The sequence below is a fragment of the Acartia tonsa genome, chromosome 5, assembly GCF_053477335.1.
Source record: "Acartia tonsa isolate MP-2025a chromosome 5, ASM5347733v1, whole genome shotgun sequence".
In the NCBI taxonomy this organism is placed as follows: domain Eukaryota; kingdom Metazoa; phylum Arthropoda; class Copepoda; order Calanoida; family Acartiidae; genus Acartia; species Acartia tonsa.
Window position 1 is genome coordinate 45,360,898 of NC_137264.1, and position 15,925 is coordinate 45,376,822.

The window sequence follows — 15,925 nt, forward strand, 5'->3', positions numbered from 1 at the left end:
AGCAAAAAATGAAAATAATTATGATTTAAAATTTTATTAAGCATAGAAAATTGTTGAAAAATCATAAAGGTATGAAATATCACATAGGTTAGAGACAATAGAGCAAATTAAACAGTAAATTCAGGGCTCGGCATTCACGTGTAAGCATCAAATAAAATCATCATAATATAACTTTAAATCTTAGCTGTAAGTCTAAAACTGTCCCTTAACAGAAAATTCAACTTTACAGAATTTTATTTTATGCACACAAGCTGGTTTATATTTCGAGCTTAGGCGCGGCAGACGCGCGGCTGCCGAGCCCTGGGTAAAATCATAAATTAGTTGTAAATAAATCTTTTTCTTATCAATAGAATAATCATAATTAGAATATTAAATAAATTTGCTTTGACATTAGCAACTTAAGAATTGAATTGAGTATAATATTATAATATTTGTTTAAATGTCTTTTAGTTTATTTTTCAAAATTACTCTGTTACATTTAAAGTTTAAGGATATTAGAAACATATAAAAGTTATTATTTTGATTTTAATATACTTCTCGTAGCCATAGTAAAATGAATTATATTCATATAATAATGTTATATAAACATATAAGATATCAATTTTGAGTATAAAAATTAGTTTTTACATCTGTGTTTGAAGATGTACCAGGATTAAATGGAAGCTTTGAACAGCTGGCTTATATATTTTCAAAAATTACACCCACATAGGGTGGAGTTCAAAATAAGGAAATATCCCGCATTTTTCAGGGATCTAAAGGGATAAGACAGTGGCCGATTAATTAATGTTCATACAATGATGATACAAAATTATCCCGGCCTTCTGTTATTTAAAAATAGGGGTTGAAACGTTTGGACACTCATCTTAATACACCAATCAAAAATTTAACACAAGTCCCCAAAGTTGTTAAGTTAAAAAATAAGAAAACGTAATTATAAAACTTTGGGGACTAGTGTAATAACTAGCCCAATTTCCCTCCCTCCCACCGTATTTTTAAAATGTAAATAAGGGGAAGAAATAGAGAGAGGGAGAAAATAATTGTTCAAAGAAAAAACATTTATCGCATAGAATAATCTAATGAGAATTATACCTGGAGACTTTTTGTATTTATAAATAGCTTAATAAAAATGATGGCAAAAATACTTCTTGATGAAGTTTTAAGCTTATTGATCAATACTGACTTAAATTAAATTTGACATTATTCTTTTTTTTTAAATAAATAGGTATTGTAATTTTGTAAATATGCCTAATTTTCCTTACAAAGCTAAGTTTGTTTATACATATACCGAACTATTTTCGAAAAAATTTTTCACAGAATATTTTAATTTATTCATTATAATGCATCTTGTAGAAAAAAATGTTGGTTAATCGAGAATATAGATTCAATTTGTGACAATAATCAATAATAATCGAGGTTTCCCTCAGAGTGCCTAGCTATACCCCCCCCCCCCCCCCACCCACATAGGCAAAGATTCTATACACTATATACACCCCTGACTTCCCACCCTCTTGCTTTGAAAATAAAGAATGGAGTTCTGTTCTTGCTAGCCACTTTGAGGGAAAGCACCAAAATTATGAACTGTATATCTATCAATGATTATGAGAATACTACAATGCAATGAAACAAATTAACAATACATGTAATTAAGATATGATTTATCTAATTAAAATATTGGAGAATTTTTCAGAGGTTTTTAAAAAATAAAATTTTTTATATTGATTTTTCCTAACAATAGACCGCATATATTAAAACAATTTAAGATTAAACCCAGTTTCGCTAGACCCGAGGGGTCGAAGAAGGCCCGGGCAAAAAAAACTGGAATTAATTTTATGATTTTTATTTAGGTAAATATTCGTGGAAAATTGTCTCTAATACGATGCTATACACATGATTTCTCAGAATGGCTCAGAACCAGTTTTAATCCAGTAGATATTAAACGGTTTCGAAGCCATACTGGAAAAAACCTTTCAAATATTTTCAATCTTAGTTGTGCTACATGATGATGTTAATTAACCATTAGTTTTGTTCAGTAAAGTCTACAATGACCCAAGATTGATTTTCCATTAATTGCTATGTTTTCGATGATTTTGCCTGTTCTAGTATTGCCATTATATCGATTCCAGGGTAATTCTAAAAGAAAAACAAATATTATTTTATTTATGGTCCTAGGATCGACACTAAGGCAAGAGTGACAAACCTCGGAGTGGACACTTAACCAGAGCTGGATCTTTAAATCATTTCAATGGTGCGCCAAATCGGGGTGAGCCAACTTTCCACCAATGAGAACACAGCATTTTACGAAATGCCGCGCTGTGGTTGGCTGAAATTCGGCGCACCCCGATTTAGCGCACCATTGAAATGATTTAAAGATCCAGCTCAGGGGTGTATATTCTGCACAAGATTTATTTTTTTCCCCGGCTACTAAATTTTTTATTTCCCCCCCCCCTAGTTTTTTCTCACCAAGTAGGGGAAAATGGAAAAATATTTAAAGAACTCTATATTTTATTTATTTTATCCCTCCTACCATATACGTCCAAGGGGGGGGGGTAATGGGGTGATTACCCCCCCCCCCAAAAATGAATTTGGGGATGCCGTAGGCACCCCCAAAATTTTGAATTTTCAATTTTTACCCCCCCCCCAAATAAAAAAAAAAGCCTATATTAAATAAAGATTATCCCCCAAATTTTTATTTTCAAAATTTTACCCCCCCCCCCCCCCCCAAATAAAAAAGCTTGGACACCCCTGCCTCCTACCACACATTTTTATAGTTTTTTCACCAAGGAGGGGGGGGGGGGGGGGTAATGGAAAAAAATGTTTTCAGTTTTCTTAATTTTTACATTTTTTTCCCCTCCAACCACTTATTTTTTATTCCCCCCCCCCCCCCTGAGCACTGAGCAGGGGATCCCATGTAGAATATACACCCCTGCACTTAACCTAACCTAACCTATTTTAAACCATCTTAGAACCTTAGAACTTTTTAAAACGGCTTATTTGTATATTCATTTCTTCACCTAACCTTTATGGAAATACTTCCTTATCTCCTCTTCGCCCTTATCCTCTAAGATCTTCGCCCCATGAAAAGAAATCTAGGAGATTTGTGCTGGTAAGAATTGTTGTGTTATCAAAAACCAAAAAATCTTTAAACCACCGCAGCAGGACAAGTATCAATAGTTTATGTTTTAATAGAAGGGAGAGCTTTCAGAACTCATTTACATAACCCAAAAGGTCTAAAGGAAAAAGGCAGGAATATGGTATACCTAGCCAACAAGCAAAATAAATCTAAAATAATATTTGGGGGGCAGATAAAAAGGTCGTCAATTTTATTAAGTGTTGCCCCTCAAAAACAGCTGAAAATCACGTATCAAGGTATATCTTACGTGATTTTTTTTTCGACTTAATTACGTTGTTGGTATAAGCTGGGTAAAAGGTTATACAATCAAAGGATTGGTTATTAATCTTGTTAGGTACAATGTTTGTTGTTACACACCTGTAAAAGCTTCATATTGGTTGCAAAATCATTTGTTAATAATTCATTTCTTATTAGTTTGAGCATAGCTATACACACATCCATCAATAGATCACATCTGAAATCAAATATCCTTATAATAAAATAACAGGATGTCTATCTGTCTGTGTACCAAAATATCTCGCTAACTGCTGAACCGATATTGTTCTCCTTGACAGGGTAGCTTCTCTTAGGTACTGGTAAGATTTATAACTATTTTGGAGGAAGGAGAAATCGTCCCTATAAATTTTTTTTGATTTCTTAAAAGACTAAAATTGAAAAGAGGTGGTCAACCCCCCCCCCCCCCCAAAAAAAAAAAAATGAGACCCCAAAATTTATTTTTTACTTTTAAAATCCAAAATAAAAAATTGGGTTAATGAATTCAACTCCCCCAACCTCTAGTAACTAGGACCCCTAGAGGCCTCTAGGGTGCGTAGCCGCGCGCTAATAAGTAAATTGGCTGGAAAAGGTTGGAAGAAGAGGGGTATTCTTCTTTGATGGAACACCTGCATCACTTTTGCCAAGATTAAAAAGGCTACAGTAATGCATAGCATACTTTCTTACGTCGAACTAGCGGTTGTGTATCAAGTTTGAATTTTAATTGGTTAGTTCATTTAGTTGAGAGTCCAAACGTTTCAACCGTTAAGTGTAATCTACACAAGGGGGGATATTTGTATATCATCATTGGGGTTGTACAATACATTAATTTATTGGCCATTGTCTTATCCCATTAGATCCCTGCCATGTGTTACCTTGTATCATCTGTAAGTAGTGCATCCCACAAGCTAAGAACATCAGGTAGAGAAAATTCTTGGGATAACATCAATGACAGCCATCTAAGGGTAAAGACAAAATCATTATTTGAAGTGCAGCTGCAGGGGTGTATATTTTCCATAAATAAAAATTAGGATTCAGGAAACATTCCGTATTTTTACTAAAAATTGGAAAATGGGGGGAAAGCAATTAAATTAGGTTTGAAATATTCTACATACCTCTGTTTATATCGTTACAATCTTCAACATGTTAAAAAATACGTTTTGAAATTCTATTTTTAATACCTAAATCTTCCAAAGTTTAGATTCGTAAATTCTCTCACTTGAGAAAACGTAATAAACCTAAATATCCTTAACGGACTTAAAGGCCTCTAATATATAAAAACTATAAATTTACCTGAATGCAAAATATGGCATCTTGATTCCCTGGGTTTGAAGAACATTATGAACCGCGGAGTCCGCAGATTCCAGCATCTTGTCTAGCCGCACCTAAAAACAAGAACGTTATGAACCGCAGGGTCCGCAGATTGCAGCATTTATATAGCCGCATCTAAATACAAGGAAAATTAAGAACCGCTGAGTCTACAGATTCCAGCATCTTGTCTAGCCGCATCTATATAAGGACAATTATGAACCGCAGAGTCCGCAGTTTCAATCATGTATTGCATTTGAGTATATTTTAAGTCTAGGGTTGGCAATCCGAATCCGTCCAATTTTGGAATCCGAATCCGGAATCCGTTTTTTTTATAGCGGATTCGGATTCTTAATTGTTAGGCTAAAATTAGCGTCTTGAGTTTTTTCTTTGAATGCAAAGATCATCCCCCCTATTTCTCCCAACCTACCCCAAGTGAAGAGATCAGAAAATATGAAAAAACGCAGCTTTAGATTCTTTCCAGTACACAGTATAATTTAATACCTAAATTTATTTTTTAAAAGCCCTTTAAAATATTGCTAGAACCCGGAGTCCAGAATCCGGAATCCGTCAAAAAGTAAGAATCCGGAATCAACGGAGAATCCGTTTTATTTTTTGACGGATTTTTGTAAGAATCCGAATCCGGTCCAAAAATTAGACGGATTGCCATCCCTAATTTTAGCAAATGTTTATTTTTATTTATGTATTGCAAACACTATTTGGCGTACCCATTATTTTTGTCATAGAGGTTTTCCTTATGAGAACGATTCATATAAAAATAAAGTGATTAGGTAGTATTTTTTCTTTTCAATCATTAATTAGGTAGGTACCAATTATTCTTTATTCAATATTGTCAAAGTTTTCTACGCTAAAGGTGTTAAAATAAATTAAATGAGAATTATACCCTTGCAGTTTGAGGTACTTTAACAATGAAAGCATTGGATGGGAGAAATTTTAGATGTTTTATTAACTGATTAGGTAGTAAGTAAAAGGAAAGAAAGGTTCATTTTACTTAAAACTCCATTCGAAAAATAATGTTTTATAGGGTTTTGTGATTTCAGCTGTTTTTTTGGTGGTCTGTCTTGGTAGAAATTATCCTTATAATAAAGTAAAAGGACCTCTGTGTCTGTCTATGTGTAACAAAGGATCCGGCTAATCACTGAACCGATATGGTTCTCCTTAACAGGGTAACTTCTCATAGGCCCTGGGAAGATTTATAAATATTTTAGGGAAGACCTCTATCCTATTATATAAAGTAGTAAGCGTTTTTTGTCTGTCCCGAAGGATCTCTCTATCTGCTAAACCGATATTGTTCTCTTTTACAGTGAAGCTTCTGATAGGTCCTGGGAAGGTTTTAAACTATTTTTGGGAAGGTTGTCTTCACTACCCTCCCCCCAAAAATATTTTTTACTCTTTTGAAAATCAAATTTAAAATGGGATAAGGTCAACTTTTCCCTTTCCTACCTTTAGTGCCCCTAGAGTCTTCTAGGGGCGTAGCCGCTAGTGGCGTATATAGTAACTGTATAATTTTATTATAATACATACTCCATTGCTTACCATTAACATTCTGATGCCAGTTGGAGAATCGTCCAGAGTTTTAATGAAGAAATCTCTAATATCTGACATCAGGTTGGTAAAACAAAAGAAACAGTCAGCCTCCGCATGTTCTGAAAGCAGAGAAAGTGTTGGTAATTGGTAATGGTCCTTGGCAGGTTCTAGGCTATTTTGGAGAAATGTCAAAATGTCTTGGTGTATAATTATATCAGCGATCTCAAGGGATAAGATAATGGAAGAAAAATGAAGTTTAGTGCAAACAACAAAAACTTAATAACCCCTACTATAGGCTAAAACTATTAGGACATTGCTATTTTGTACTACTTAATTGGAACAAGATGTAATAAAAGTCCCCAACCAACAAAAAAGAAAACAACGTATATAAAACTCTGCAGACCTCTTTAATTAAGAGTCCAAAGTCACCTGCATTCCTGGTTTTAACAGATATGTTGGACTGTGTGTGTGTGTTAGGGGGGGGGGGTAGATATACCACACTTTTCTGGGATCTTGCTGAGTCAAGTATCAACTGTTGGGAATATCAAAGGATGACTCCATGCAAAATTTGAGCCGGATCCGGCCAAAACCGGCCGTGAATTTTATGAAAAACCGGTTTTTTCCGGTTTTTAAGGGGTATCTGTAAATCGATTCAGCTGGAGCAAAACCGGTTGGAGGTACAAAAAATTTTACTTCACATGAAATTTAGCCAATGCAATTGCCTACAAAAATGTACTTCATCATCAACTTGATTGGACAACTCTTTCCCCTCCTAAATGTCCATTAAAACCTCGGAAACGGCAAAAATCGCCAAAAATCACGCCTTCCGCGGCGAATAACGGCTAAACGGTCAGCCAGAGGCGAATGAAACATAAATAAAGAAATGTCCGCCTCAAAAAGTTGTTCAACATCAAAGAGATGCTTGAAGTCTCTAAAACGACTCCTTCCCCTCCTTTAAGGGGATAAACTGAAAAAACGTGATTTTCAAAAGTATGCCCACTTTGTGGGTGTGGGGGGCACTGAACCCGTCACCCCAGGGTCACCAAATATAAAGTCTAGGCGGCCCACAATGCTGAATTTTCACCAAGTGAAAGTCTTGTGTCAATATCTCTTATGAGAAAAAAGTTATTAATTAATTAAAATTTCAAATTGTGATTTTTTGATGGATTTCTTTGATGAAATGACAGGCTGGTCAATTTTTAGGCCATTTTTTGTGGTTTTTGGGCCGTCACGCCCAAACGGTTTGAGATAATCTCACGGGACTTTTTGCCCGACCTAAGTCTGGTTATTTGTGAGGTCTAAGAAAAAAAAAATCCCGGATTGGATGAAGCACACCGTCGCTGTGCGCCGTCAAAAATCGCTGGTTGACTCATTTTGCCCCCTCAAACCCTCACCTCGTGCCATTTTTCTGTGTAAAGATTATAATTATAATCTTTTGCATAAGTCTGATTTTTTTCCTAGACCTCACAAATAACCAGACTTAGGTTGGGCAAAAGGTCCCGTGAGATTATCTCAAACCGTTTGGGCGTGACAGCCCAAAAACCGCAAAAAATGGCCCAAAAATTGACCAGCCTGTCATTTCATCAAAGAAATCCATCAAAAAATCACAATTTGAAATTTTAATTAATTAATAACTTTTTTCTCATAAGAGATATTGACACAAGACTTTCACTTGGTGAAAATTTAGCATTGTTGGCCGCCTAGACTTTATATTTGGTGACCCTGGGGTGACGGGTTCAGTGCCCCCCACACCCACGAAGTGGGCATACTTTTGAAAATTACGTTTTTTCAGTTTATCCCCTTAAAGGAGGGGAAGGAGTCGTTTTAGAGACTTCAAGCATCTCTTTGATGTTGAACAACTTTTTGAGGCGGACATTTCTTTATTTATGTTTCATTCGCCTCTGGCTGACCGTTATTCGCCGCGGAAGGCGTGATTTTTGGCGATTTTTGCCGTTTCCGAGGTTTTAATGGACATTTAGGAGGGGAAAGAGTTGTCCAAGTTGATGATGAAGTACATTTTTGTAGGCAATTGCATTGGCTAAATTTCATGTGAAGTAAAATTTTTTGTACCTCCAACCGGTTTTGCTCCAGCTGAATCGATTTACAGATACCTCTTAAAAACCGGAAAAAACCGGTTTTTCATAAAATTCACGGCCGGTTTTGGCCGGATCCGGCTCAAATTTTGCATGGAGTCATCCTTTGATATTCCCAACAGTTGATACTTGACTCAGCAAGATCCCAGAAAAGTGTGGTATATCTAGGGGGGGGGGGGGGTTAATTAAAAAATAAAGCAGTCGAATTCAACTATGTACTTTAAAGAGAAGTTACAAATAGGATAGGACTTATTAAATCTTAGATTTTTCTATTTATGTTATAAAAAAATCTTGCCCACAGATCTAAAGGGATAAGACATTGGAAGATAAATTGATATACATCCCCAATGATGTTACAAAAACTTACCCTTTCTGTATATTTTAAATAATGCTAGAAACGTTTGGACACTAAACTTAATGAACCAACCAATCAAAATTCAATTAAAGTCCCCAAAGTTGTTAAGCAACAAATAAGAAAACGTTATTATAAAACTCTGGGGACTAGTGTAACAAAACAGTCCAATGTGACGTCCCCTTACTCCCTGTAATTTACCTCTCCATTCTGTGTTGCTATCAGTTGCAAAAACATAGTATATAGGCCCTATTATTTCATTCATTCCTTGCACATAACCTAAATATAAAAACATAGTATATAGGTCATATTATTTCATTCATTCCTTGAACATAACCTAAATATAAAAACATAGTATATAGGTCCTATTATTTCATTCATTCCTTGCACATAACCTAAATATAAAAACATAGTATATATGTATGTCCTATTATTTCATTCATTCCTTGCACATAACCTAAATATAAAAACATAGTATATAGGTCCTATTATTTCATTCATTCCTTGCACATAACCTTAAAATTAAATAAAATAAGAATTGTGTTGAACTTCAAAGAAATCCAGTGCCTTTATTATTGAAATAAGGAGGAGAAGGGTTAGTTTTTTTTCCTCTATAACATGCGGTGAATTAACCCTAAAGTAATAGACAAACATACGAAAAACTACCCCCACTTATTTAATTTATTTTAAACTTATTTATACAGGGTGGGGGGTTTCACTGCTTAAGAAGTCAACTTTAGAGTAAACGCCAAACAGAATAAAATTCTAAACCCAGCAAACAAACCATTAATTAAAATTAAATCTTTTTTTCATCTAAACCTTTTATTTCTCTATCCTCTACTGTTGAGTTTGATTGTTTGAAGATTTTTAAAAGATTAAATACTCCCAGGGATCTAAAGGGATAAGACAATGGCCGATAAATATGATGCACAATATTCGCCATTCTGAAGATTACAATTAGTAGTTGAAACGTTTGAACACTGAACATAATGAACAAACCAATCAAACTTCAATAAAAGTCCCCATAGTTGTTAAGTCAACAAATAACAAACGTTTTCATAAAACTTTGGGGACTGGTATAATAACCAGCCCAATGTCCCCTTCCTCCCTGAATTTCTCTATTTAATAATGAATATTTTAGAATTTAAGGTTTACCTTGACCAGGGTTCAGCTTGGCATAGATAAACAATATTCTTTCAACAACCTAAACAAATTTTTTTGTTTTTTTTTCTCCAAAACGTTGAACTAATGGTGACCTCTTGGGGGATCATTGACGCTTCGGGTTCAAGTCCTCTCAACATCATCTTGATCACGCTCTGTGTTTGAATCAGAGTTGTGGATCCGGAAGGATCCGCAATTTTTTGAGCCCAAGGATCCGGATCCGGATCCTGGGGTATAAATTTATGGAAAAATCTACCTAAATTTATATAAATTAGTCACTTACAAAGACATTCTCGTGATGAGAGCCAATCTTTAAGGTTTAGGTTCAGACTTAAAAATTAAAAGTATTTTTGACTTCGAGATTAAGGAATAAATATTTTTTGAAAAATTTGGTGGATTTTATTTTTATTGTCAAGGATCCGGAGTCGGATCCGGTAGGATCCGGATCCGGTTCCGCATACAATCAATGCGGATCTGCAACACTGGTTTGAATTTAAGTGTATCACGCTATAGCACGCTATAAGTACCTAAGGTAACACAAAATAGACAACAAACTCTTTGATTGCACGAACTTTGTCTAGAATTCGTAACTGTGCAATTGCATGGTAATAAGTTGAGACTGTTTTGCTACAAGGCATTCTCACTACTCTAACTATTAAATTATGCATATCTGACAAAGCAACAGTAGGAACCATTCTAAACGTCTTTAGTTTTGACACGGTGTTGAGCCAAGAGACGACCCCTTCAACTTAATCTTTCTTTCAAAGCTTATTAAGAACAAATGAAAAACGCGGGGAATAGTTATTTCTTGCATCGTATTATAAACGGCTTTCCGCGGATATAGAATGTACAAATATAACATTAAAACCAGTTTTTTTAGCCCCGAGGTGCCGAAGGCACGGGCTAAAAAACTGGTTTTAATCTTTTAATTGTACATTTTTATATTCGTAGAAAGTTGGATATAATACGATGCTAGACATAGTTTTTCGTATGAATGAGAACCGGTTCCTATCCGCCGGATTCGAATGAATACGAGAAAAAACTTTAAATACCTCCCAATGTGCCTCGTCTCCTTTAGTTAGGGGTGCATAATCCTCTCCCCCTTTCTTCTTGGGGGCGGAGTACAATCTAAACAAAAGATATCATACCTAATGTGTTTAAAATACGTAATTTTTTAGTAGCAAAGCTACTCTATAATTTGAAATGTCCATGGATTGAAAAAGTTTAAATTCTACATATTTCTAACAAGTTTTTATTTAGATTTGCTTATTGGTTCGGGTGGTAGATCGGTTCCCAGATTACCACGTTATTACAAATTTTTAAAAGGTTTGAGACTTATTTCATTAAGTTTAATGTTTTTTTCATGATACTTCTTTATAGTTTATTTTTTCCGGTGGTCCATCCATAATTCTTAAGCTTCACTACTTAAGGATGTTGTCATCCTTGTTTCATTGCATTTGGTATATCCTTAACGATACAAAAGAATAGGTTTGTAGCGAAATATCTTGCTAACTTAATCCCATGTGAAGTTTTTTAGGTAAATTTTCTATTACATTTTTGTTTTAAAAATAATCAAGGTTTTCCACTGATAATCAAATATGTTTTGTCTAATATATGAAGAGTATACTTACAAGCTAGGGCCGAATCCTTTCCTAGAACTTGACTGAACTTCTAGTTGTGACTGGTTAACCCGATGATGCAATCGATCAATACCTTAATGATTAGCGGCTAAGACAACCTTTTGGGTTCTAATATTCAAAATATTCAGAGAATTATTTGGAGCGCAGGTAAAGATAAAAAATCGAAGTTTTTTTGTTAAAGAATTTTTTTTCAATAATCCTTAAAAGAAGTACCTACCTAATAATCATAGTAGGGTAGGGTAAGGGGGGGGAAATTTCGGTTTTTTTTCGGTTTTTTTGAAAAAAATGGGGTAAATATTAATATTTTCAAATGAAACCAAGACCAGTAGAAAGCTTACAGAAAGGACTATCAGGTCCTAAAAGGACATTATCCTAGGACTTTTAGAAGTTGGCCGAAATTGACCGCAAAAAAGTTACCGATATTTCCCCACCACCGGGGGAAATATCGGTAATTTTTTTCAACCTAAAAAAAATCGATGAAAAACGGCCAAACGGCCAGTCAAACATAAATAATCATAATTAGTATAGGTTATAGGGATTATCCACAAAAAGTTTCATAATGATTGGACTATTCCTTCTATGTTAAAAATGAATTTTGAAAGACGCGAATTTTCTATTGTTTTTTTCGAAAAAATTTTTTTAAAAAAACTTAAAATCAATATAAGAAAAAAACGTATTTTATTACTTTTTAGGCCTGATCCTAAAAAAGCTAACATTGAACTATAGATTTAGCCCAAAAAACATGAAAATTGATTAAAAATTGACCTCAAAAATTGAATTTGAAGCAAAAGTGTCATCTTTGCAAAAAATCTTGACTATATTTTAACCTTAAAAAAATCGATGAAAAAAGGCCAAACGACCAAACAAGCGTAATAAATCATATTTAGTATAGGTGATTGGGATTAACCACAAAAAAATTCATAAAGATCGGACTATTCCTCCTATGTCAAAAATATTTTTTTTTCAAAGGACCAGAAATTTTGATTTTTTCCTCGCAAAATTTTGATTCAAAAAATAGAATTAATTTTTTTTTTATTTTTTATCTGTTCTATTCATTTTTAGGCCTAATTCTTAAAAAGTCCATATGGAATAATAGATTTGACAAAAGAAAACATGAAAACATGACCTTAAAAGTTGAATTTTAATTTCTTTTGAAATTACCGATTTTTCCCCCGGCGCCAACTTTGGTCATTTTTGAAAAAAATATTAACCCGATTTTAAAGCTCTCAACGGATTTGGAAAAAGCGGGCAATTTCTAGTTCAAAAAGTTTTTCAGATCAGCTCTAGGTCTTACCAATTTTTGTGTAGGTCGATCTTTACACACCTACTAAAAAATTTTTGGAAAAAAAAAATTTTTCGTCCGACTTTGAGACCCAATAAGTACCCTTAATATTCATCTCACAAAAAATTCATTTTATACTTTTTTGTAGGCAATTTAATAAGGAACAAATTTGCTTTTATGTTTTTTTCTGTCATTTGAAAGGAACATGGAGAAAAAGGTCATTTAATGAAGGTAGGTCGAAATTACCGAGAATAGCCCCTTACCGAAACTTCCCCCCCCTTACCCTATTTTAAATTGCATTTTTTATCTTGATTAAAAATATTTTTCTATATTATTTTATACCTGATCCAACAATTTGATTTGGAAATTCACATGGCTGGGAAAAGAATGAAATATCTGGATACAATCGTCGCACATCCTTGTCTATTTGTAGTAAGACTTCATTATCCTACAAATATTTTCATATATGTGTTATGTATTTATATTTATAGATTAAAATACTATCAAGTATTTTTTCTATAATTTTATAATGCAAGGGCAGGGAAATGTGGGTTAAGCCTTTTGAAAACATTAGGAAAAATTTAAAAAAAAACCTCACCATCGTACAATTATCCATTCGTATAAATATATTTAAACGGTGGGGGGTGACGGTGTAATTGACTAATTTCGGACAAACAGGACAGTTTCATCTTTCGGACAGGTACAATTAACGTACATCAACCTTTTTTTTATTATTCAATAACTTTATCCAGGTTTTAGCAGGGATCTTTGAAACGTTTGGAACCAATCAAAATTAAATTAAAGTCCCCAAAATTGCTTAGCCAACGAAAGAGAAAACGTTATTATAATACTTTGGAGGACTAGTGTAATACAAAGCCCAATGTCCCCTCCCTCCCTTGATTAGGTCTAACCTTGAAAAAATTCTGCCAGTTGCTGTTTGGATTTGGGTTCAGGGGATGATCTTCTATCACGGGAGAGTTGGCCTCAGGATTTTGAACTATTATTTCGTCTTATAAAAAATAAATTCAAATAAATATTGATTGAGTACTTTTTTATAACTAGCGGCTACGCCCCTATACTCCTAAGCTAGAGACACATAATTTTTTCTTCAATCTATGTGCAGATCAGCAGTTTACCAAAAATATCCGCTATGTTACAAAAGAAATAATGTGCAATACTACATTGAAAAAAACTTATTTTTTTATTAAGGATAGGTATAATATAAAAAAAAGTTATTAGTTACCTACAAACTGTTTGTATAATGCTCGTTTTTGTTCTACCACAGTTGACCAACTATCTCTGTCAAGAGGTAAATACCCTAAAGAAATTCATCAAATGAGAAGGGGAAAGGGAGGGATATAATAACTCAGTAAAATAAAGTGCTTCGAAACATCTTTTATATAAGATAATTTACCCCTAGCAAAAAACACCAACCCCATCAAAAAAAAAAAATATAAAAAAATTGTAGGTAATTGAATAAAACAACAAACCCAATAAAATTCTCCATGTCAAAGATCGTCTTCCATTCCCTTCTGGTATACCTAAACATTAAAAAAACAATTTGAAGAAAAAAATATAAATCATTTCGCATACAGCGTGAAATAATAAACAACATACAAGAATAGTTAATTGTTATTTATCGTATCGTATTATGGACAGCTTTTAGCGGATTTTAAAATGGAAAATTAAAAGATTAAATTAATTTTTGTTAGCTCCGAGGTGCCGAGGGCCCGTGCTAACAAAATTGGTAGGTATTAATCATGATTTTTATTTTAATACTCGTGGAAAATTGTCTGTAGTACAGGATTTTTCAGTATGGCTGAAAATCGGTTCTAATCCAGTAATGTTAATCGGTTTCGAAGCCATACTATAAAAATGTATCAAATTAAACAGTTTGTAAGAGAAGAGTTAAATTAAAAACATTAAGTAGGTACCTATAAAATTAAACAATGTTTTACAACTTTTAAAATCCACCAATCGACAGGAAGATATTAAGTAAAATGATATAAGTTTTAAAAAGAAGCATAAAAGAAGTATTTTACCTCTATATGACTTTTCTTTCAATGATTTCAGATCTATTTTCCCATCTGAGTATAAAATTTTGTCAAACTGCTTAACCCTGCAAATACAGTTGAAAAAATTAGAAAATCATAGGTCTAGAGTGAAATTTTTGGTTGATAAAGGGAGGAGTAGGTAGCGCTAAAAATCCGTAAAGGTTGTGAGTTTTAAGTTAAAAACAGTAATAGAACAATAAAGATTTATGTTAACTTAAAAAAAATTTTGTCTATAGTTCTTTTCAATAAGAATTACACATATTTAGTGAATATAATCGTTCTACTTCTATTTTTTAGCATTAAAACTCGCACCCTTAAGGATTTTAAGCGCAACCTACTCCTCTCTTTATTAAGGTTTTTAAGTAGCAAAGCTATTCTCTACAATTATCTTTGTCTGTCTTGACTATAGCTATATAATTGTTTTGCGTTTTAAATATATAAAAACACTATATATATACACATACGAGCTCTTTAACTCGCTTTGTCCATTTGTTCATCCATGCTTTTTTGCTAAGCAACTGCTAATATGTATCCTTGTTTAAGGCTGTACTAGTATACCATCCAATCAAAATTCAATAAAAAATAATAAGAAAAGAAATGAAAGAACGTGTTTAAATAAATCGTTGGATAGTTTACCTTTCTTGATATGATGTCATAGCTTAAACATTTATAGTTCTGAAATTTTTAACAGATAAATTATAGATTTTAGCCAGAAATAATACCTAGTCGACATGCAATTTTTTGTTTTAAAAATTTAGATTTTTAAAAAACAAACATATTTAAAATTATCAATTAAGTTGCAGCAGAGCCATTAATATCTTAATTTTTTTAAAACTACTTCCTTTATATTGTTTTTATTGGCAAAATTAGTTTTGTAATTTTAGACCAAAATGTTATAACTTAATCACTTAAATTCTTAATTTTAATTTTTTTGTGGGAAGTCGCAAATAACTTGTTGTCTACTTTTCATAACAAATGAAATAGCGGCATTCATCTCATTTCTTTGGATAATTTCTACTGAGACTAATTTCCCCCAAATGTAAGCACCCAAATTATTTTAAAAGTTTACCTCGGAGGACACATAATATGTTTAAAATATACTTTA

At 33.3% G+C, this 15,925-nt stretch overlaps 1 protein-coding gene across 1 annotated transcript; it reads right to left on the reverse strand.

The window, feature by feature from the left end:
- Nucleotides 1-1,566: 1,566 nt before the first annotated feature.
- Nucleotides 1,567-15,561, reverse strand: LOC145319629 (TBC1 domain family member 13). Its single transcript, XM_080161899.1, has 15 exons — nt 15,457-15,561; nt 14,809-14,885; nt 14,257-14,307; nt 14,010-14,084; nt 13,678-13,775; nt 13,109-13,214; nt 11,476-11,557; nt 10,897-10,972; nt 9,839-9,887; nt 8,885-8,962; nt 6,248-6,357; nt 4,676-4,767; nt 4,258-4,341; nt 3,488-3,584; nt 1,567-2,130 (listed from the first exon to the last, which is right to left on the reverse strand). Exons 1-15 carry the CDS (start codon nt 15,474-15,476, stop codon nt 2,071-2,073), a joined length of 1,155 nt encoding a protein of 384 aa, XP_080018025.1. The 5' UTR covers nt 15,477-15,561; the 3' UTR covers nt 1,567-2,070.
- Between the last annotated feature and the right edge of the window lie 364 nt (nt 15,562-15,925).